The 25351-nt window shown below is 36.7% G+C and overlaps 1 protein-coding gene across 1 annotated transcript; it reads left to right on the forward strand.

Moving 5' to 3' along the window:
- The first annotated feature begins 94 nt into the window (after nt 1–94).
- Nucleotides 95–19408, forward strand: LOC139942778 (uncharacterized). Its single transcript, XM_071939564.1, has 13 exons — nt 95–188; nt 488–628; nt 1009–1139; nt 1613–1874; nt 2829–3142; nt 3455–3596; nt 14128–14450; nt 14877–15018; nt 15555–15889; nt 16411–16553; nt 17628–17853; nt 18111–18246; nt 19125–19408. Exons 1-13 carry the CDS (start codon nt 95–97, stop codon nt 19406–19408), a joined length of 2673 nt encoding a protein of 890 aa, XP_071795665.1.
- The last annotated feature ends 5943 nt before the right edge of the window (nt 19409–25351 follow it).

Consider the following 25351-nt stretch of genomic DNA (forward strand, 5'->3'; position numbering starts at 1 on the left):
ATAAATACATTTTTTCATGCAGAAATTTGTCTGCGGAGTGTAGGTTTCTCGTGTTGGAATATGTAGCTCCATAAAATCACGTAAACACAAGATAATGACCATCGCCTTAAACACAAGCAAGCCAATGTTCTGCAACGTGTGCATTGATATGCTTGCGGACCATACCAACGTTGACAGAAATGTTGCTAGTAAGTCTCGTTTAAATTTGGTTTATTTGTGAGGAGCAACAAGGGCTTGTAATGGAGGTAAGTCACGTATTAAAGCATGTCATGACCGCTTACAGTCGTGTCTACCAGTTAACACGGTTCCTGGAAAACCCTAATATTAAATACTTAATGTTGGGAACATAAACAGACAAAGGCAACCCCGAGTGATGAGTGGTGATCGTATACTGTGTAGAAAGTCCAATCATCCATTTAGGTGAATGTAAAGAATTTCAACTAGAACATAATCATACATTCAAAATACAATGTTAATTTGTCTTTAGTAATCCTTGAATTGAGTGAGAGTAAGATGATAGTTCATCATTTTGGACCACCTCCTGATGGTTATACTCCTGGTCAACACTGGGTCACACAAGTCATGAAACAGGTACCAAAACGGAATCGATGCCAGTCTACTCAAAAAGGTAAGCAAAAACGTTGTTTAATTTTATTGTTCAACTATTGAACTCTAAAGGGTTATTATTTAAATACAGTACAATAGGCTCTATAAGTCTCAAGTAATAGCGTAAGATACAACCTCACATCATATGCGCTTCAGCGATCTGTATAGTCCACGGTGTACTGAAAAAGACAAACAATCACTCCAGAGGCAAACAACATGAGTGGGATTCAAACCCTTGACCCTTGACTATTTTATAAAATATTGTTTTCAGAACCAGACCGCCGAGCTACTCCAGTGACGAGTCAGTTCGGATCATTCTAGCACAGGCTACCGACATACATGTTACTCCAACTCATAACAAACGCCAATTTCAATATCATTTTCTATTGTCTAATCTAACAGATACATTTAGCGACTGTCAAGCTTTGCTGGATGCTGGGTTCAAAGAAGATGGTATCTACACTATCCATCCCTACCAGAATGATGAAGGAGTTAAAGTGTTTTGTGATATGACGAAGCATACCGGCTGGATTGTAAGTACAACTTGTGTTTATCCAATGTTAGAACCCTATTTTGCTCAGCAGACAACATGTATTCCCAAATATAATCTCAAATATATTACACAACAAGCAATTAATAACATATGGTCCTCGAACAAACATAATGCCAACAACTCTGTCTTTGTAAATTAGAACACTGACACATATGTTTCGCGTTGCATATCGACTTGCACTTATTGACTACACACATTCTTTAAAAAACATACCGGGTGCAATACATTTTGTATCGTTTTCCAAGTTGTGAAAGTTCAGTGCTTTCATTTATCCCTAAAACACAGCAGTACTTCAACGAAATAACGTATTTGATCGTGTAAAACTGAGGTTTTTTTGTATTAATCGTTAATGTTGAAGGTCAGTCTGAAATGTATGTGAACACTTTTTTTCTTAGGGTCCAATGTCGGTTTGAATACACAATAACACGAGCTACTCTTATTATTATCTTCTAGGTTGTCCAGCGGCGCTATAATGGATCAGTCAATTTCAACCGCAATTGGACAGAACACAAGAAAGGCTTTGGGTCAATGGATGATGAGTTCTGGCTTGGCAATGAGATTCTACATAACCTGACTGATGCTCAAGGGAACTGGACCATCCGTCTAGACCTCACCAATGAAGATAACGTGACGGGTCATTTGCTGAAGACACAGTTTAACGTCGGACCTGTCGATTACACCATGTTTCTGGAGCACTCCGAGGTACAACCAACTGGTATGTTAACATATCACTGGTATATTATATATTGAGTAGGGTAGATGGACTTAGCTTTTTATCCAAACCGGACCTTCTTCAGAGGCATGTTTTGTTCAAATCATTATCAAATACATATCCATCGCGGCCAATTGCCGAACATGGGAAAACCATAACAGTTTACAGGGGGAATGTACAAGATTTAGTTACAATAAAAATACAAAAACGATGTAAAAACAAAACTCGAGGACACTAATTAATAATGGATGTAGGTCCTGCTGAAGAGCGAACATTATGTTATACTTAACTAGGAAAATCAAATAATTTCTTTTCAATATAATTCAATACATGGCATTGTTTTACCCATTACCAAGGCTCCCCTGATTATATTAAGATTCAGATTATATTAAAGGATACAGTAATGTTTTACAGGAACAAATTGTTTAATATTAATTATTTGTGACTCACAGGCGATGTTTTTACGGTAATCTGTTTGTTTAAATGACACGTTTCAAAATCGTCAGTTAACATTAAATTCAACAAAATTTAAACTACACTCCTGGCAAAAGTTGACATGAAATTTACTATCTTTTTTATATTTTAAGCAGTTTGTTATTATTATTATAATTTGTTTGGCATAAAACACATACAAAATACAGACAATAACAAAACAAAAGCCATGGAAACATGCCAGGAATTAAAAAGCTTTACAAAACAAAACTGTAGGCCGAATTAGGGCCTTCAATGCCAATGCCCTTGGCCAAAATATCAACAATCTATCATTATTTACAATACAAATCATAAACATTCAACAATAGAGATGCTAAAAAGTAAAAATGCAGAATGGGTTAAGATCGGTAAAAATGCAAAATAACCCGCAACAGGCAAATATTAATCCTACCCATCAAAAAGTAAATATAAATGTATATTTAAAACAAATGATTGAAGACTTAATGCGGTGTGTTTTGGTTACAGTTGGCATATACTGTGGGCATAAGCTAGGAATGGAAGACGGGAGTATTCCTGATGATAGGATCACAGCATCTAGTGTGCGGCGATCTTATCAGCCGAGTAATGCACGACTGAACCTGAACCGTAGTTGGAGGCCAGATAATGGACAATACGTTGGTTCATGGCTTCAAGTACATATGGGTACAAATCCTGTGCATATTGAGGGCGTCATCACACAGGGCCACCAAAACAGTGATTACTGGGTGACACATTACCAGGTACAATACAGCATTGATGGCACTGCATGGCTGTATGTCAATGGGGCCTCTACTCAACAGGTAAGAGTACTCAGCAAAGACACTCTCAAACCTAACGTGTATTCCTAAACACACTTCAATAAAGCAGTACAACCATTATTCAGGATTTATATATCAATTGTTATTACTTCATATATTTATCATCCTGACCACCTCTGATTCCTTTGACAGACATTCTCTGGCAACTCCGACAACTACGCTCAAGTTACCAATATTCATTAACAACATAAACACTCCAATAATGCAGAACAGCCACTATTTATAACTCAAGTATTAATTATCATTTGTATTTATTTGTGTCTCCACCTCTGGTTTGTATTAATTTTTTAACAGACTTTCATTGGCACCACTGATGGGGACACCCCAGTTACCAATATATTCCAGCAGCCTATTCAAGCACGGTACATCCGCATCAGACCTGCAGGCTTGATTGAGCGCAAATCACGCCTACGTATTGAACTCCTTGGATGCAGAGGTATTGTTTCAGTCAATCACCACGTTTTCAAATGTCAAGCTTATTGCCTAAATCTTAACCTGAATTAATATGCTAGCCTCTTCTTCTAATCTTAAAATTAAAAGTAAACAAAATATTGCCAACCAGTGCATGTTATCAAAATGGACACCAATAGGAGTGACGAAACTGTCTGGGGTATTTATGAATATCCAATTCTATAAATAAGTTCATCTGGATTGTTGATAATCATGATTATAAAGATTTGCAAGTAACATCTACATAAACTTGGATTTGCAAAAACGAAACTTTTAATTCAAGATAAATGTCTATATTCGCGCCTTCAAGACAAACTAAATAGATTGCTGTATATTTCTTATCGAAAGGTTATTGTGAACCGTTTGACCACAAAGCAGTCATGTGAATCATTTAATCACCAAACGCACAGTTTTGATATTTAATAGGGAAATCTGTCGAAAAGGTTTGAGCGAGAGCACTAATAATAATAAATAATAACTTTCGATTTATATAGCGCCTAATAATTAACACTTAATTCTCTAAGCGCTTTACAAAGAAGTACACTATAAATCAACAACAACATAAATATATATATATATAACAAATAATACCACTACAAGCATAACGATACAACAATACAAGAACGTAAACTATTGTAAGAAAAGGTGCGTCTTTAAGGCACTCTTGAAATCACCAAGGGAAGATGTTTTCCTGATCCTCAAGGGCAGAGAATTCCACAGAGTTGGAGCCGAAGCCACAAAGGAACGGTCTCCATAGATATGCATATTAACAGGGTGTACTGCAAGGAGGTGTTGTGACGATGATCGAAGTGTACGAACTGGATTATGCTTATGAATTAGATCTGACATATAAGATGGAGCAAGATTATTCTGGGCTTTAAAACACATCATAAGAATCTTAAAAACAACACGTTTTTCTACGGGCAACCAATGAAGTTTCTTTAGAAGAGGAGTGATGGAATCTCTTGAACGAGCACCCACTATTAACCTTGCTGCTGTGTTTTGAATTCTCTGTACACGGTTTAATTCCTTTTTCGGAAGGCCATACAACAATGAATTACAATTATCAACATGTGACATTATCAAAGCATGAACAAGTATATTAATAGATCTACTATTTAGATATTGCCGGATCTGTCCAATTTTCCGAATGGCTATGAATGCCAACCGACAGGTTTTAGTGATGTGATCAGACATTGTGAGGTGCTTATCCATGATTACACCCAAGTTGCGTGCCTTACTAACTGCAGGAATGTCAACTCCATCAACAGTGATAACAAGAGCCTCCAAAGGAGGTGGAGCAAACTTAGATATAAAATGTACAATTTCAGTCTTGGATGCATTGACAAGTAACTTGTTTCTGGTCGACCAAGAAGTAATGTCGTCAATGCACCTGTTTATACGACGTGTGGCAATCTCTCTGTCACCTGGTGAGAATGTTAAGTACACCTGAATGTCATCTGCATATATCATGGAATGAAGTCCATGAGCTTTGATGATATCATATATAGCGGCAGTATACAATGTGTAGAGGAGAGGTCCCATAATAGAGCCTTGCGGAATTCCACAGTTGTCTTCGACAGAATAGGAATGTTGGTCCCCAATTTTCACAACATGAGAACGCTCCGAGAGATATGAAGAAAACCACTTGTGAACCAGGCCTCCAAATCCATACCGCTTTGTGAGTCGGATGAGCAAGATGGCATGGTCAATGGTATCAAAGGCCGCACTATAGTCCAGTAATACCAAGAGAGCTTCCTGCCGTTGGTCAAGAGAGACAAGAATGTCATTCTGGACTCGCAATAATGCAGTCTCTACACTGTGGTGTCTCTTGTACGCCGACTGCGTGGGAGTATGCAAATTTTTCTCAGTTAGATACTCCAACACTTGAGCACTTACAGCTTTCTCAATCACTTTGCTAAAGTAATTCAAGTTCGAGATGGGGCGATAATTTGCGAGATCATCCTGTGGAGCACCAACCTTCTTCAAAAGAGGGGTAACAATGGCTAAACACATGAGGCATGACTCCCGAGATGAGACTTGCATTGACCAATGCTGTTAGAAGAGGAAGCAGCTCACCAGTACATCTCTTTGTGAGCGCTGTTGGTATGGAGTCAAGCTCACACGATGCAGATGAGGACGACTTCACTATACCCATCACATCATCCTCGGTGACCTCCCGAAATTCATGAAACTTTGATTGGCATTGTTCATGTATGTCAACAGATAGGTCCTGAAGGGTAGCTAGCTCCAGCTTGTCCACTAACCTTGTAATCTTTTGCTTGAAGAACTCGGCAAAACGATTAGCTAGCTGTACCGGACGTTCAAAGTTGGGAAGGACTGACCCTCCAGTTGGTGATGAAAGCTTACTCACCAGCCTAAACAGGCTTTGCTGGTCACTGGATATAAATTTTTCGCGGTAGAAATCAATCTTAGCCTTCAACAGGAGCTTATTATACCTTCGGCACTGCGCTCGGTAAATGTCTTTGGAGACTTGAAGGCTGTATTTGCCCAGCTTTCTCTCACAGCGTCTCCTTTCACGCTTAGCCTCACGAAGAGAGTCTGAGTACCAAGGACTCTGAGGGCGAAGAATGACGTCTCTTTCAATCAGTGGGGCATGGTTGTCCAAGATTCCTCTGAGGCCCTCACACACCTGCTTAGCCATGTTTTCGACGTTTTCCTGATCTTTGAGCACAGATGAACATACACACGATATATCATGACTAAATGTGTCCATGTTGATTTTCTTCATATTTCTTGTGATTACATGCTTTGTGATCTTCTTAGGATGTTCAAACAGCACGTTGCAAACAACCGCTGAATGATCGGATGGCAGGTGATCATGCGTAGACACATCAGACACAAAACTGGTATCAGATCTACTGATGATTAGATCAAGCGTGTGACCTGATGAATGTGTTGGACCAACGTGGTGAAACTGAAGGCCATTGCATTGGAGTGTCTCGATGAAGGATTCAGCATAGCAATTGCCCGGAACATCCACATGTAGATTAAAATCACCAGCAATAAGTAATTTCTGTTGAGATACACAGAGAGATTCAAGAAGTGTAGAAAAGTTCTGAATGAAATCTCCTGGCGATGTTCTGTTCTTTCTGCTTGATGGCGGCCTGTAGATAATAATAACCCGCATCACACTAAGTGATATTCCAGATAATGTAAGATCCATATACTCAAAGGAATTGAATGAAAACGTCTTGTTAGCTGCCAAGCTAAAGCCCTTATGAAGCAGCAAGCCCAACCCACCTCCAGTTCCTCCGATGCGTGGCACATGGTGAAAGTCAAAATTAGGAAGGATAGACCGGATGTTGGCAAGTGCATGGTCATCTTTTCTTGAGTTAGTTAACCATGTTTCTGTGATTGCAACAATGACCACTTTCTCAGAAATAATAAAGTCCCATAAGGAAGTAACTTTACCTCTCGCCTTTAGAGATCGGGCATTCCAGAGAGCAAACTTCACTGTCTGATTCTGAAGAGAAGATGCTGTTCTTGATATGGGCAATACATGATGCTGCCTTTGAGATACAGGCAACTGCTTACGTGTACCTGTAGGTGATACACGACAAGTAATTCTCACTTCAATCCTTCGTGAAGAGTTAGAGGCTAAACAGCTACGCCTTCCATGACCCTTAGATCCACGATGCGTTTTCCTTTTACGTGCAATGCCCAATTCATGAATTCTGTTCCAAACTTCTTTATGCAGCCTCAGGCCATCATGCATGTACGTGTATGTTCTGTTCCTACCAAAAACTTGATTATAAGCACAGTAACATAAGTCAGAACTGTCTGTGTGATGATATATATGATGATGATCACCAGCAACCAGAGGAGTAGGTCCTGGGTTAGGGTTTACGTCCCCACATAAAACCAGAGAGAGTTGAAAAGTAGCCGATGAGTTGTCATAGTATCCTATACGAGTCCCCATATACTTGCGTGTAGAAAAAGTCCACTTGCATGATGAAACATTCCACTTGCAAACTGGACACTGGTTCCATTCACAGTCCACCATACACAATACAAGGGCGAAGAGAACAAAAGATGCAACCCACTTAAAGGCCATTGTTGAATCCAGGATTAAGCTGCATTCAATAGAACATAATGGAGCAGTTCCTATTCATCACTGGAGTCAAAAACCACTACTAGCATGTATGTAAGTCAATGGCTGAAGTACATGCTCAGCCATCACAAGCAGGCCAGAATATTCGATGTGCCGGGTTCTCCAAAACCACGACGAGTAAAAGGAAGAAAACGGTCCAGCAGTATCCTGAGTATATTCCAAAACACTACCAACTCTATATGAATTAAACTAGTGTTGCTAAAGATCTCATCTTGTTTTATGTAAAGTAAAATAGAGAAATGGAACTCTCAAAATCAAAATTATAGATCACTCGGTTTCGGAAGCTGCATATCAAATACATTATGAAGGGGCCTCATTAAAGACTCATTCTCAACGTGCCTTCCAATTTACTGCACCCGAACTACGGAACAATGTACCACACCAAATCAAAAACTGCCCCACCCTGGAACAATTTAAGTTGCAACTTAAAACACACCTGTTCACCCACCCAAGCGCATAGAGACTTTATTGAATTATGCGCTTTAGAATAACCGTTGACTATTATTATTATTAGGCCTATTAACCCAAAAATCATGAACTTTTGAACAAGTAACGACCTAACTTTAAAATGATATTTAAAGTTTGTAGCGAAAACTGTGTCCTTCAGCAAGACACTTAACCATTCGTCCTTCGGATGTGACGTAAAGGCGTTGGTCCTATGTGTTGTGTAACGCATGTAAAAGAACCCAGTGCACTTATCGAAAAGAGAAGGGGTTCGCCCCGGTGTTCCTGGCTGGGGCTGCTGTAAGCGCCGTAGCACCTTGTAAACCCTAATAAGGTGCTAGAATTCATCACTGCAATAACCTGTCTTTCTGAGAGTTTGTACATATATACTCTGCGCCTTGAGTACCTTGTTTGGTAGATACGTGCGCTAGATAAGACTTCGATATTATTTTTATTATTATTGTTGTTGTTGTTGTTGTTGTTGTTGTTGTTGTTGTTGTTGTTGTTGTTGTTGTTGTTGTTGTTGTTGTTGTTGTTGTTGTTGTTGTTGTTGTTGTTGTTGTTGTTGTTGTTGTTGTTGTTGTTGTTGTTGTTGTTGTTGTTGTTGTTGTTGTTGTTGTTGTTGTTGTTGTTGTTGTTGTTGTTGTTGTTGTTGTTGTTGTTGTTGTTGTTGTTGTTGTTGTTGTTGTTGTTGTTGTTGTTGTTGTTGTTGTTGTTGTTGTTGTTGTTGTTGTTGTTGTTGTTGTTGTTGTTGTTGTTGTTGTTGTTGTTGTTGTTGTTGTTGTTGTTGTTGTTGTTGTTGTTGTTGTTGTTGTTGTTGTTGTTGTTGTTGTTGTTGTTGTTGTTGTTGTTGTTGTTGTTGTTGTTGTTGTTGTTGTTGTTGTTGTTGTTGTTGTTGTTGTTGTTGTTGTTGTTGTTGTTGTTGTTGTTGTTGTTGTTGTTGTTGTTGTTGTTGTTGTTGTTGTTGTTGTTGTTGTTGTTGTTGTTGTTGTTGTTGTTGTTGTTGTTGTTGTTGTTGTTGTTGTTGTTGTTGTTGTTGTTGTTGTTGTTGTTGTTGTTGTTGTTGTTGTTGTTGTTGTTGTTGTTGTTGTTGTTGTTGTTGTTGTTGTTGTTGTTGTTGTTGTTGTTGTTGTTGTTGTTGTTGTTGTTGTTGTTGTTGTTGTTGTTGTTGTTGTTGTTGTTGTTGTTGTTGTTGTTGTTGTTGTTGTTGTTGTTGTTGTTGTTGTTGTTGTTGTTGTTGTTGTTGTTGTTGTTGTTGTTGTTGTTGTTGTTGTTGTTGTTGTTGTTGTTGTTGTTGTTGTTGTTGTTGTTGTTGTTGTTGTTGTTGTTGTTGTTGTTGTTGTTGTTGTTGTTGTTGTTGTTGTTGTTGTTGTTGTTGTTGTTGTTGTTGTTGTTGTTGTTGTTGTTGTTGTTGTTGTTGTTGTTGTTGTTGTTGTTGTTGTTGTTGTTGTTGTTGTTGTTGTTGTTGTTGTTGTTGTTGTTGTTGTTGTTGTTGTTGTTGTTGTTGTTGTTGTTGTTGTTGTTGTTGTTGTTGTTGTTGTTGTTGTTGTTGTTGTTGTTGTTGTTGTTGTTGTTGTTGTTGTTGTTGTTGTTGTTGTTGTTGTTGTTGTTGTTGTTGTTGTTGTTGTTGTTGTTGTTGTTGTTGTTGTTGTTGTTGTTGTTGTTGTTGTTGTTGTTGTTGTTGTTGTTGTTGTTGTTGTTGTTGTTGTTGTTGTTGTTGTTGTTGTTGTTGTTGTTGTTGTTGTTGTTGTTGTTGTTGTTGTTGTTGTTGTTGTTGTTGTTGTTGTTGTTGTTGTTGTTGTTGTTGTTGTTGTTGTTGTTGTTGTTGTTGTTGTTGTTGTTGTTGTTGTTGTTGTTGTTGTTGTTGTTGTTGTTGTTGTTGTTGTTGTTGTTGTTGTTGTTGTTGTTGTTGTTGTTGTTGTTGTTGTTGTTGTTGTTGTTGTTGTTGTTGTTGTTGTTGTTGTTGTTGTTGTTGTTGTTGTTGTTGTTGTTGTTGTTGTTGTTGTTGTTGTTGTTGTTGTTGTTGTTGTTGTTGTTGTTGTTGTTGTTGTTGTTGTTGTTGTTGTTGTTGTTGTTGTTGTTGTTGTTGTTGTTGTTGTTGTTGTTGTTGTTGTTGTTGTTGTTGTTGTTGTTGTTGTTGTTGTTGTTGTTGTTGTTGTTGTTGTTGTTGTTGTTGTTGTTGTTGTTGTTGTTGTTGTTGTTGTTGTTGTTGTTGTTGTTGTTGTTGTTGTTGTTGTTGTTGTTGTTGTTGTTGTTGTTGTTGTTGTTGTTGTTGTTGTTGTTGTTGTTGTTGTTGTTGTTGTTGTTGTTGTTGTTGTTGTTGTTGTTGTTGTTGTTGTTGTTGTTGTTGTTGTTGTTGTTGTTGTTGTTGTTGTTGTTGTTGTTGTTGTTGTTGTTGTTGTTGTTGTTGTTGTTGTTGTTGTTGTTGTTGTTGTTGTTGTTGTTGTTGTTGTTGTTGTTGTTGTTGTTGTTGTTGTTGTTGTTGTTGTTGTTGTTGTTGTTGTTGTTGTTGTTGTTGTTGTTGTTGTTGTTGTTGTTGTTGTTGTTGTTGTTGTTGTTGTTGTTGTTGTTGTTGTTGTTGTTGTTGTTGTTGTTGTTGTTGTTGTTGTTGTTGTTGTTGTTGTTGTTGTTGTTGTTGTTGTTGTTGTTGTTGTTGTTGTTGTTGTTGTTGTTGTTGTTGTTGTTGTTGTTGTTGTTGTTGTTGTTGTTGTTGTTGTTGTTGTTGTTGTTGTTGTTGTTGTTGTTGTTGTTGTTGTTGTTGTTGTTGTTGTTGTTGTTGTTGTTGTTGTTGTTGTTGTTGTTGTTGTTGTTGTTGTTGTTGTTGTTGTTGTTGTTGTTGTTGTTGTTGTTGTTGTTGTTGTTGTTGTTGTTGTTGTTGTTGTTGTTGTTGTTGTTGTTGTTGTTGTTGTTGTTGTTGTTGTTGTTGTTGTTGTTGTTGTTGTTGTTGTTGTTGTTGTTGTTGTTGTTGTTGTTGTTGTTGTTGTTGTTGTTGTTGTTGTTGTTGTTGTTGTTGTTGTTGTTGTTGTTGTTGTTGTTGTTGTTGTTGTTGTTGTTGTTGTTGTTGTTGTTGTTGTTGTTGTTGTTGTTGTTGTTGTTGTTGTTGTTGTTGTTGTTGTTGTTGTTGTTGTTGTTGTTGTTGTTGTTGTTGTTGTTGTTGTTGTTGTTGTTGTTGTTGTTGTTGTTGTTGTTGTTGTTGTTGTTGTTGTTGTTGTTGTTGTTGTTGTTGTTGTTGTTGTTGTTGTTGTTGTTGTTGTTGTTGTTGTTGTTGTTGTTGTTGTTGTTGTTGTTGTTGTTGTTGTTGTTGTTGTTGTTGTTGTTGTTGTTGTTGTTGTTGTTGTTGTTGTTGTTGTTGTTGTTGTTGTTGTTGTTGTTGTTGTTGTTGTTGTTGTTGTTGTTGTTGTTGTTGTTGTTGTTGTTGTTGTTGTTGTTGTTGTTGTTGTTGTTGTTGTTGTTGTTGTTGTTGTTGTTGTTGTTGTTGTTGTTGTTGTTGTTGTTGTTGTTGTTGTTGTTGTTGTTGTTGTTGTTGTTGTTGTTGTTGTTGTTGTTGTTGTTGTTGTTGTTGTTGTTGTTGTTGTTGTTGTTGTTGTTGTTGTTGTTGTTGTTGTTGTTGTTGTTGTTGTTGTTGTTGTTGTTGTTGTTGTTGTTGTTGTTGTTGTTGTTGTTGTTGTTGTTGTTGTTGTTGTTGTTGTTGTTGTTGTTGTTGTTGTTGTTGTTGTTGTTGTTGTTGTTGTTGTTGTTGTTGTTGTTGTTGTTGTTGTTGTTGTTGTTGTTGTTGTTGTTGTTGTTGTTGTTGTTGTTGTTGTTGTTGTTGTTGTTGTTGTTGTTGTTGTTGTTGTTGTTGTTGTTGTTGTTGTTGTTGTTGTTGTTGTTGTTGTTGTTGTTGTTGTTGTTGTTGTTGTTGTTGTTGTTGTTGTTGTTGTTGTTGTTGTTGTTGTTGTTGTTGTTGTTGTTGTTGTTGTTGTTGTTGTTGTTGTTGTTGTTGTTGTTGTTGTTGTTGTTGTTGTTGTTGTTGTTGTTGTTGTTGTTGTTGTTGTTGTTGTTGTTGTTGTTGTTGTTGTTGTTGTTGTTGTTGTTGTTGTTGTTGTTGTTGTTGTTGTTGTTGTTGTTGTTGTTGTTGTTGTTGTTGTTGTTGTTGTTGTTGTTGTTGTTGTTGTTGTTGTTGTTGTTGTTGTTGTTGTTGTTGTTGTTGTTGTTGTTGTTGTTGTTGTTGTTGTTGTTGTTGTTGTTGTTGTTGTTGTTGTTGTTGTTGTTGTTGTTGTTGTTGTTGTTGTTGTTGTTGTTGTTGTTGTTGTTGTTGTTGTTGTTGTTGTTGTTGTTGTTGTTGTTGTTGTTGTTGTTGTTGTTGTTGTTGTTGTTGTTGTTGTTGTTGTTGTTGTTGTTGTTGTTGTTGTTGTTGTTGTTGTTGTTGTTGTTGTTGTTGTTGTTGTTGTTGTTGTTGTTGTTGTTGTTGTTGTTGTTGTTGTTGTTGTTGTTGTTGTTGTTGTTGTTGTTGTTGTTGTTGTTGTTGTTGTTGTTGTTGTTGTTGTTGTTGTTGTTGTTGTTGTTGTTGTTGTTGTTGTTGTTGTTGTTGTTGTTGTTGTTGTTGTTGTTGTTGTTGTTGTTGTTGTTGTTGTTGTTGTTGTTGTTGTTGTTGTTGTTGTTGTTGTTGTTGTTGTTGTTGTTGTTATTGCAGATAACGAGATGCGAAATAACAATAATTGTATATAGTAAGTCCTTGACGGTGATACGTACCACATAATGGCATTCCAGATTGGTTTGATACTCGGCAGGGGGTTCATCATGGCTGTATTACATGCATCCGTTTAAGATCTACGCCCAATGCTTGATGCTTAATGCCTCAGCAAATTTTGAAGTTGATGTAAAATATTAGTGAATAAGTTGTAACAAATAATCGTCATGCACATGATAGAAAGCTCTTGTCAATTTCTAAAGTTGAACTACACGATTTGACTGGACGTGAATTATGATTCAACGTAGACAAAGCAATGAGCTTGTCTGTCTGAAGGAATACTTTTATGCGCAGCTATATCAGCATTAAAGGTGGTAGTGAGGGGGTGGTACAGAAAGGGTTAGCACTTGGCAAGACAAACAACCATAGATAGACCGAAAGAAGCACCTTATTGTACGGTTAAGAGCAAGGACAATAACGCATGGTAAGAAACCCCCAAAATACCAAGAAACGGATGCTAAATATTTATAGGCAAGCATTGAGTGTCAGTATGTTGGAGAAAGTCTATACTCGAACATCTTTGGTTACTCCACATATTAAATATTAAATACTAAATTGGTTGTGTTTGGTTCTAGTTGGACATTGTGGACACTAGATGGAAATGATAGACGGAATTACTCCCGTTGAAAATGAACTTCTTGGATGCAGACGTTTCAATCATTCACAACGTTTTCTATTTGCATGCTTAAAGCCGGTTTGTACTCGCTGCGACTGCGTGCACGCACCCGACCGTTCGAACTTGGACTTAAACATTCGTGCTTCGTCATCAAAAATAAGAATACGCATTCAATTTTATTGTACAAGGTCTCACTTATTTGAGACACACCAAACTAACTTCAAAAGTTACAAATAAACAATTCATTGTCAGGCTTTGCATTATATCAATACTGGACGTAGCAAACTCGGTGCATCCGCAGGACCATCAGCCTTGAACACAAACAACATTACTCACAGTCAGATTGTATTTGCACTCTACCTCACTCCCCTTCAAAGTGTATACAACTAGACTACACCTAAGCTGACATACTAGGTTGAGAATGTACTGTAGGAAAAGTAAACGCGTTTTTAACGTTAACCAATGTCTCAATAAAAATAAATTAAAATCAAACTATTCTGAAGTTAACACGACCAGCTCCAAAATTCGCAATAATGGTTTCACTATTAAGGTTGGCTTGACGGAAACACTTTAAATGTATTTTATTTTGTCAGCTCATGAAGTTTGTCAGCAGAAGCTTGGAATGGGAGATGGTACAATCCCTAAAGGAAGCATAACGACATCGTCTACTGATGACCAGGAATGCAGACGGAACCCTTACGGACGGCTAGATGGGGACGGTGGCTGGTGTCCCACATTGAATGACAGTGACAGTGCATGGATCCAAGTGGATCTACATCACCCGGTATTGGTTCAAGGTGTTGTTACACAGGGTAACAGCCACAACGAGTACTGGGTTACAGAGTTCATCGTATCTTACGGTGACAACGAGCAAGACATGCGCTTCATAGGAGGGACATATGGGGACAGTGCACAGGTATGACGTCATACATAAAAATCTTTAAAAAAAAAACTCACAAAACTCACTTGTATCATAATAATATGTAATCTGTTGTTTTGGTCTGGCTCTTTACAACACGCTTTGATCTTGATGTAAAGGCGTTTTATAAATATTTAGTTGTATGTATGTATGTATGTATACATCAAACGGAAAACTGTTAATTTCATAATATTATCAACACCATAAAAAGTAATTGCCTATGCAGTTAAAATTGTTTATTAACATATTTTTCTCAAAGGGTATACAGGTGGCAGCATCTTTGAGCACAAAGAAACTGCAACAGTAAGCAGTAACGGATTTGCTTATTATTCCCAACCTTGATAATAGACGAAGAGCTTCAAACGACTTTAGGGTATTCTGATTTACTGTTGTCATTGAGCATCGTTTATGTTTCCTTCCCAGAGATTCCCTGGAAATACGGACCGGGATACCAGAGTAACCAACATGTTTAATGAGGAAATCAGAGCACGCTACATCCGCATTATACCAACTGGGTATCAAGGAGAACATCCAGGGCTGCGTATTGAACTCCTTGGATGTAATGGTAAAGTCAGAAAAACACCTATTGTATTTATTTATCAATTCTTTTGATTTGTACAGCAACAACAACAATAACCATACGTTATTGGTTTATTTGGCATTTGTTGAAATATTAAAATAATGTCGAAGTCTCATATTTTAAGCGGACACCTACTGCAGTCTTCCTGGTCTCATTTGGTAAAAATGAAAACTTTACTATAGACGATCGCTGTTAATACTGTTGCGTTTTATTAAAAGGTGTTTTACGTAGCATATGAGCCTAACTATGTTCATTTATAAATAATAGTTTTATTTAGATTAAGCAAAGAACAATCAAGTGCAAAGTGGCAAAAACACAATCTTGTGGCAATAATTTAATTACAACTATGTTAGTGGTAGTGTAATATTGACTTGCTTGTTTTGTTCTGAAACAGATTTGGGTTCGTTTTCAAGCCAGTTATTGTTGTGACCATTATGAAATCGAAATATGCACTGATATGAATGAACTTCAATACACCCATTAGTATGTTATTATATTGACTTTATTATTGCCTGATATAGAACGCTTGTTTTGTTTGGATCGTCTCGGAATGGGAGACGGCAGCATTCCAGACTTCAGAATCACAGCATCAAGTAAACAGCAGAGGGAAGATGGTAACTGTCAACCAAGCAATGCACGACTCACTCAATCAGCAAACAACAATACTATTGGCTGGTGCGCTAATCCTATTGACATCAACCCGTGGCTACAGATTGATCTAGGATTTAAAGTGATAGTGGAGGGAATGATGATGCTGCAGGGATCTGATCAGGGAACCAGTGTAGATATAGGTTATGAGTACCAGCTAGAGTACAGTGATGACCAGAGCACGTGGCATACAAAGAATTCAACACAGGTAAGGAACTGTAATATTCACTCTGAAAAGGTTATTTCTGCGTCTTACAATCAAAACTGTATGTTCAAATACTGGTTTGATTATCAATAAAACAATGATTTTATCAATTAATTTAGTCCCACACTAAGAACTACGAAACTGTTTGATCTTGTTCAACTTGCTGATTGTCAAACCACAATGTCACTTGCTTCTATGGTTGCATTTCAGACCAACAATTCGTGAAGGATTTTTTTTCAATCAGACTTATGTTCTCGAATGTGAGACTTTGAAACGCTAGGTGGCAGCAGACTAACAGGTGAAGTATTAATGCTCACATAGTTCTGAGCGTGCGCACATTACCGACAACAATGATATTTTACCTGGTAAGTCTGCTGCCACCAAGCGTCCCGAAAGTCCCCCATTCAAATATTCTGTTGCAACAGGCCAATCGAATATTAGTTGGTGTAAAGTTGACTAGTCTAATGTGGCTAAGTTAATTTACAAGTTTAACTTACATGAATTGTTTTATTGTTTCTGAACAGATTATGCGAAGAAACACCGCAGCAGACTCGGTAGCTACCAGCATGTTCAATCCACCAATTATTGCTCGTTTTATCCGCATCATACTAAACCAGACTGATGGCTCTCAATGGATACGTGTTGAACTATTGGGATGTAAAGGTAGGTTCCATCGAGATGTTTCATGCACATTGTCTTAAACAAAGTTATATTTTATCCGAATGGAACAGTGATCTGATCGTGAAATAATATCATATTATACACATATTGAATGTTTATGAGTGCAATGAGTAGAAAGATGGAATGCTCTATTCAACGAGGCGGAGCTGAGTTGAATAGAACATTCCAGCTTTCAACGAATGCAAATATTTGCACTATTGCACGAATGAAAAACATTGATTATTCGTTTCATCCAAGTAGATCTTTGTCATTTTGATTGGAAGATACAACTTTCAAAACAAACAAAGCGTAGGCCTACAACTTTTACGTGTGAAATTACACTCGTTTCTCTTTGGGTCGACCTGTTGGATTCAACAGTCACAATGTGCGTTCTGTACAGCTATTTTGAGACACGCAGAAGCCGAACGCTAGTAATTTTACTAATATGCCTTGCAGTAACACTGCTGCGTTACCAAAGACACGCGCACGCAGTGATGTTTTTACTCAGCTTTTTTCGTTCCATCCGAAAAATACTATTGCACACTGCAGCGTGCAATAGTACTTTTCGGATGGAACGAAAAAGCACGATGAGTGACTCAGCGTGCAATGGTTCTTTTATTTGCTATCACGTGACGGACAATCCTCCAATCCAATGACAAGGATCTGCTTGGGTGTTACGTAAAACCAAGTAACCAAATCAAACACAACAGAATGTTAAACATCAAAATGGTACATTCAATTGACAGAGTATACACTGATAAGTTTAAAGTGATCAGATTTGATCGAGTTTTTCCTTGCTTTTTTAAGCAACTCACAACTCTAAACTCAAGATTGTTCTTAAATAATACAGACAAAATTCATGTTTGGTGAACTTTTTTGCTTCACGTGCTCTGGATGATCAGCGATTTCTTAAAAGCTAGGTGACCTTTAAAATTAGAATGTTCACAGGTTGTTTGTTAATGAAGTAAGTAGTTCTAAACTTCATTGATCAACAACACAAATTGGTTTATTTAACTCACGAAACAGAGCCCAGTTTGAGCCGTTTGTATTATTTAGAGAAGCCGTCTTATAATCGATCAAGTGTTTTATTTACAATACGCTGGGTGTGTGAACAACGCCTTCTTAATGAAGCCCATATCATTCCGGACGGATCTTCAATTCTTCAAATTGACCTACTGTTAGTAACTCTAGTTGAGGGAGTCATAGCTCAAGGGAAAAATGAATCGTCATTTCAAGTAGAATACAGCCTTGACAACGTTACCTGGGTCTCTGTTAGCCACAAGGGAGCACCTGAAGGAGAACCTCAGGTAACTTAATGGTTTCGTCATTGCACAAACAAAATGGTTCTTCAAATTTACTATTTTATTCTGGTGGACTTGTTTCTCAACTTGTTTTAAACAGAGACAATCGGTAATCCCAGAAACTCGTACGTACAAGGAACATTGCAACATTATGAACATTTCATTGTGTATTACTTTGCATTTAAAACGAATTGTTTTCAAGTCAAATGTTGAAATAAACCAAAATTAGCCTTGATCATGGTGTTCTATTTCCTATGCTACAGATATTCCATGGTAACACGAATCAAACCGCACCGGTAAAGAACCCTTTTGAAGAGCCGATCCGAGCACGCTTCATCCGTGTGACTCAAACAGACGTCGGATATCCAGCTGTAAGCATTGAACTCATTGGATGCAGAAGTAAGTTTCTCGGTTTTAGTAACATAACAAAATTTCAAGTTCAACCGCCGACTTTGTTTTACTATTTGGTTTGCCTTTAATCGTAATGTATAAATAAAAACAAACGATCTAAAAAACATTTGTAAAACAAACGGTTAAAGTGTTTAGAAGTTTGACACAGTGTGTGGTGGAGCCATAGACGCGTCCTAATTCACTTTTAAAATAACAGAATTTCAAGTCGAACCGCCGTTTTAATTTGCCTTTTGGTTGTGGTTTGCCTTTAATCGTAATAAAAAAAAAATTAAAAAAAAAAATATAAAAAACTTGTGTAAAACAAACCTTTAAAGTAGATCATCAGAGCATACTGATCGAAACGTCGAGTTGAAACCAACGGTTCTTTTCAGAACCACCTCAACTCATTTAGAGATAGTCATTACATGGTGTTACCGTAAACCTTTCCATAATCTTTAAACAAGTTTGAAACAGTGTTTGATGGTGACATAGACGCGTGCACACTTTTTAATTTAACTATATTCTAGAACACGCTTGCAGTTTTTTGTTTTTGAATACGCAAATAAAAGCTTACCGCACATTTAAACGTTTTTAATTAAAAGAGCATCACAATGTTAGTAAGGGAATAAATGAGTGATGACGAGTTCTTCAACGGCTGTTTTAAACCGGTCGTGACTGTGCGTTGCGTTTCTTTGAGGCAGTTTTCTGATAGCATATGGCTTACCCAGACGAATGCTACTCGACAACGACCTGTTAAAAACAGTTCTAGCTATGCATTTATCGACTGTTTAAACACCCCACGTGAAATGTTCTCCGCCAATAGGAAAAGCCAAACTGTCTGAGGTATTTTTGAATGTTGATTATTTGTACTTTCTTATGTTTTCCAGATGATATTCTTGAGACTGCCAACAATCAAGCCTTCATCATTCACCATCACACAGATAATAACCAAAACGAAACAAAATGCCCAGGTCTGAATAGTGAAGGAGGATGGTGGTTTAATAAATGCTCTGGTATACCTGGTGTAGACAATAACCTTAATGCTGAATATATCCAACCTGGAGATACTATGGGTCCATACAAACGAGTTATTAGAGCTACTGAATGGAATGGTTCTCGTATTGCAAAGACTGAAATCAAAATACGCCGCCAATCTCCACCTCGTGGCTAAAAAAAATTGAGGATGGAATTTGCAGTGTCCCTTGACAATCAAATGATAAGTCAACGCAGACTCGTATTATTGGTACAAATATCCATCAAATTTATTATCTATTCAGCTCAGACTTAAACAGGTAAACAAAACCGTGGTATGTGGACTGTTCAATCACAAAATAGAAGCTAAGCCGACAACTAACAAAAAAATGTTTAGCCTTTAAAGACACTGGACACTATTGGTAATTGTCAAAGACCATGCACTTATCTCGCTCGGTGTATATCAACATATGCATAACATGACAAACCTGTGGAAATTTGAGCTAAAATTGGTCGTCGAAGTTGCGAGATAACTATGAACAAAAAAACTTGTCACACGAAGTTGTGTGCTTTCAAATGCTTGATTTCGAGACCTCAAAATCAAATTATAAGGTCTCGAAATCAAACTATTTGAAAATGACTTATTTCAAAAAACTACGTCATTTAAGAGGGAGCCGTTTCCCACAACCTCTCCCCATTACTCGTTACCAAGTAATTAATGCTAGTAAATATTTTGAGTAATTACCAATAGTGTCCAGCAGTCCAGTTAAAACTTCAAATATTACCAAAATGAATTCATGTAGACTCAGTTGGATGTAACAACATTATCAAAACAGACTGGTGTCAAACACATGCTACACTGTTTAAAAATTAAAGTAAAAGGGCATACTTATAATTTTTTCATAAACTTGTTTTAGGATTGTATTTTTAGAGCTCACAAAGTTCTGTTCGAATGAGCTTGTACCGTAGGGTCAATTTGCTGGGTTTTCAATCGGGCTTGAGGTTTAAAAATACATTTTGCATAAGTCAGTACAAACGCAATGGCAACTGTTTCTCATTGAAGCATTCGTGTAACAAGCTAGCCTACTGATTAAGCTGCCTTGATTCCTAACACAACATCGCTACAACGAGCAGCGGGTCAGAATGATCCATCTCCTTTCTAATTTCTTTTGTTAAAGGGAACAAAATCGCCTTTACTTAAATAGTAGCAAGATCACAGACCAATGAGAGCGGACCAGCCTTAATAATGGAATTTGACATGCACATTCAATGAAAACCAAGATGGGGTTAGGAATATACGGCGGATTTCGAGACCTCAAATTCTAAGTCTGAGGTTTCGAAATCAAATTCGGGGAAAATTACTCCTTTCTCGTAACCTACTTCACTTCAGAGGGAGCCGTTTCTCACAATGTTTTATACTATCACATCTCCCCATTACTCGGGTTTTATGCTAATAATTATTTTGATTATTTACCAAAAGTGTCTACTGCCTTTAATTGGATTTGACATGCACATTGAATTAAAACAAAGATGGGGTTAGAAATACACGGCGGATTGAGACGAAGCTCCCAGAGGAATACATATGACTTTGGAATGAATACAATTTGCACAATTTACCAGGCTTGCCTTAATTTTGAAGTTGCTAAAATTTGCACTTAATTATTAAGCATTGTTGTAACCGTGGTATGCACCTCATTGTATTTCATAGATAGCTGCTGAAACCATTTTTAAAATTCAGAAGAAGTTATCGAACCTAAACAGAATTGTACTTTCGTAATGAAGGGAATCCTCAAACTAAATTTGTTAACAAGTTACTCAACAGTTTAGGGAAACGCATGGGGGATTGCCTAGACTTGAATCTATCATTAAGGATCAACTTAAAGCAAAAACATTGTATTTGATTTGAAGAAAAAAATAGAACTTCTGTTTTAAGAATGGTTTCTTTCATAAATTGATCTTAACAACCGTTTACATGTATAATATAGTACTTTAGAAAGTAATATTGTGATGCCACCATTTGCAATGTATCAGTAATATTTAAGAAGCATTGCTTTTTAGAATTAATTGTAAACAAAACACTTTCCCGTTGAAGAAAAACTTTACCTGGTCCTGTTTTCCAAACCTTTAAACTTCTCAAATTTAAAACGTTGAGAACCGTGGTCAAAAACTAAAGAGTTGCCAATGTTACCAGCCGTCGCGATGGTAGATTTCAACAAACTCATCCTACCTTCGGATTAATCTTAGGACTTAAGACGAGTTAAGTTCCGACTCCAGAGACGTTAGAACGCATTGAACCCATCCTAAGTTAGGACGGGTTACTCGTCCTAAATTCGAGATAGGATAAATGTTAGCGTTTCGTGAAATCGGCTGCAGGTTCCTTGGTCAGTTTACCTGCTTGTCGACCTTGGTTTGTTTTTATCATTATTATTATTGTTGGCTTATTGGTTTATTAAAAAAACATTTCAAAAGTCACAGCAAAACGTTGATTTGTATTTGAATTACAAACATTACAATAACTATGTTAAAAAATATAGACAATTGTAAAAGGCACACATGCCACAAAAGACCTACGATAAAAACACGGAACACCAAGAAAACAATTATAATTAATATAGGTTACAAACAAAATTACAACAAGGTGTTACCGAGGTGTTATCAAGTCATTTGGCTTTAGAATCCAACACTGACATTTTACATTATATGTCTGGACACTGGAAACAAGCTAGCCTGGTCAGGGAAAGATTGTGTCTGGCCTTTTAAATAAAAAACACATTGTAACTCCAACAGCTTTAAGCTACGAGGGAACGCTATACGAGGGAATACTTTCACAAAAACCTTTCAAATCGCTGCTCTCGATTGATCAACCTCTGTCACATTCGATTTGCACTTGTGCCTTAATTGTAACTTATTTAATTAAGATCTGCACTAGCCCTGTGTTGGATTATTCCTCTGTACACAGATACAACACGAAAGTGTAAGGCCGCCAGGGCTAGATATGCACCTATTCATAATTGTTGTGTAAGATTTCATTGTATTGGTGTTAATTGTATCGATATATTATTGGTAAAACAAATTTATCTGAGAGACCATTTTTTTTAAATAACTAACACATTTTATTCAAATTTTTAAACATGCAAGCTGCGATTGATCAGTAAAATAATTAGAATTTCAAGATTTTTAGTAAAGAATCTCTTTAAAAAAAAAATCAGAAAGAGAAAAAAAAAAAAAAGAAAAAAACGAAATAGCCTTGACAAACGTTTTAAGTTTTACCACATTGTTGGTAACAAGCTATTTTTAAAGAATGGTTTCTGATTTAAAGTGTTGTAATTTGATTGTAACTGATCTAAAAAGCTCCTAAAGTTATACTAAATCATATGTTTAAATTAAGTGGTACTTGTCGTTAGTTATTTAATAAGTTCAGTGGCTAGGGCAATGGGGTGTGGGTTCAAATCCTGATCGCTTGATATGTATGGTTAGATGAGAGATAGGTCTGGTGATTGTTTGGCCTTTGATAGTGACTTAAGTAAGAACATGGACTGTTTGCTCTCCAGGGAGCTGAATTGGGTTATAGGGAATAAACAAAATGGGCCACAAAACTAATGGAAATTGATACCCAAAACAAAGTCAAACAGCCAACAATATTGGTGTCATGTAAGAAAAAGCATCAGACAAGAGTATCATCGCCACTTTCAAGAGTTGTTCCATATTTAAGTGTGATTTACAATTTATGTAAATTGTTTGCTGTTTCTTCTAGATGGGTTGCAATACGCGTCATTTACCACCATCTTTGATGTAATAATACGAGAGAAGTGCACTTGAACCTTACAGGTCACATCAAACTTGTGGTGATCAAAATTACATCACTGTTGTATTCTCCAAAGCCCAGTTTTAACAAAATTCAAAAATTCCTTTTTGGTTTAATCGAACAACAGATGGTGACAAGCAAGACAACATACTACCAACAAGATATTAACAAGCGTATATCATAATTGACATTTATTTGTGAAGACGACTACTGGTAAAAGGTAAAGACACATGAAGCTAACGAGCCTCAACTTGTACTTGTTTTATAGTTTGCTATGGTAAACAAGCGAGTCCAATTACATCTGGTGACCCGGCAGGTCTTATCAATATCACATACGGTTTGTTCAAGTGTTGAATTATGAAAAAATCGCAATCAAAATATGGAATCAATAACTTGTCTTTATCTAAGCTAGTTAGTCAATAGCATTTCAAACATGTTCAACATTTGTTGAGTTATTATTCAATTATTTATAGGTGTATGTATTAATGATAATAATGTCGTAGTTGAAATCATTTTTAAATACTATGATTCTCTTTTGTTCAGATGAAAAAGAAAAAAAAACACACGAACAAGCAAACGATCTTGAAAATTGACAAGTTGGATTCCAATAGATTATGTTATAAGTAAACAAGTAATGTATTTGAAAAACAAACAAAACGAAACACAATTTGCAAAATGCATACAACATTTTTCTGAAAATGATGTTCCAAGAGTTCAAGCTTTAAGAATGATTTTTGTTTTTAGAATATCCTTTTTAACTGTAATTCTGTGTACAGCAAAAAAAAAAAATTTAAAACGTGTAAGATTTTAAATCAATGGCAAGTTATTATTGAAGGTTTTTTTTTTCACTGGCAAGATTCAAAGTATAGTTGCAAGAGTTGGTGGTGTGGTGGGTTCGAATCCTGGTCGTCTCAAAAGTATAAAAGGCCAACACATAATGGCCAGGGGAGTGGGGCTGTAAAGTTTGACCTATAAAAATGGTTTAGGAATAATGGTACCACTTAACAACTAACAAGTAAGGGTCAAAACTACTCTATAACATTCAAGAAGAGGGTCTAACTGCTACTTCGGTGCGTTGTTAAAATATATCAAAAACACTTGTCAATGCCACTTTTAAAATCTTACATTATGTGCCTCGATTGTGAGTTGTAGAGTAAAGTAAACTTGTTGGCAGTTACAAATATTATTACACTCTAAAATCTCCCGGGTCAGAATTGATCCGGATGTTGGTCTCAGGGGGGGGGGGCATACCGATTTCTGGGTCACTTTGACCCGGAATCCCTGTCAACGAGTCCCGGAATCCGAGTCAAAATCTCCGCTTTAACCAAATTTCTGGTCACAATGACACGGATTCCGGGTCACATTGAAACGGAGTCCGGGTCACATTTAAACGGATTCCGGATCAAACAGACCTAGAAATGGGTCGAGCCCCCTGGAACCCAAATCCGAGTATCTTTTTACCCGTGATTTTTTTACAGTGTAGACTGTGTAAGTCTCACGATGAAAAGGTCACTATTGAGCTTTCGGGTACCTGTGAGTCAAAAGCTATGATAATTACGCCTGAATGCAAGTTCGTAAAAGTTTAATGCTTTAGTCACATCAATGTTGCCATACCATGTAATGATAACTTCTAAATGAGTTTTGGTGATTCTGAAAAGAAACGTTGGTTTCACTGTTCAATACACAAAACTAACTTGTGGAATTATTTTTTTTTAAACTTACAACGAATAATTGTTAAAATTAATGGTTGATAAATGTTTTCTTATTACGATAGGCCCCATTCAATGGAGGAATTTTTATTCTAACAACACTATACAATTACAAAAACAGTTCCTAATACACGCTGTAGCTGCTTTTCGAGGTTTCAGAAATTTCAAATTCTCTCAAAGTCGACTTACACCTTCTATCGATGTAGTTGATGTTTAGTGGTGTTGTACGTGAAGTATGTAGTATCTTGTTCAAATTTTAATTCATATTCTGTCTTGTGCATTGCTGAGGTATATTACTATTACAACAAACTGTTTGTTAAACCAAACCCATTACTAAAATCTATCAAGATTACGCCTTTGTTAAAATCAAAGGGGTGTACGAAGTGTCTAAAATGTGAGATAACAAAAAGTATCGTACTTAAGGAGAGTAATTTAAAAAAGAAACTGATGTCAAACAGACTTTCACCATTATTGAGGTTTGCAAATCCACGAATTATACTATAAAGAAATCTTACAAAATAACGTTCAATTGTTTAGCTTCGGTACAAAAATACCAACAGTTAAGAGGGCAAAAAATACATTTTTTGGGGGGCTTTCGCTGTCATTTTGTTCTCAAAGTTTTGTTTAA

Source organism: Asterias amurensis, chromosome 10 (assembly GCF_032118995.1).
Source record: "Asterias amurensis chromosome 10, ASM3211899v1".
Taxonomy (NCBI): Eukaryota; Metazoa; Echinodermata; class Asteroidea; order Forcipulatida; family Asteriidae; genus Asterias; species Asterias amurensis.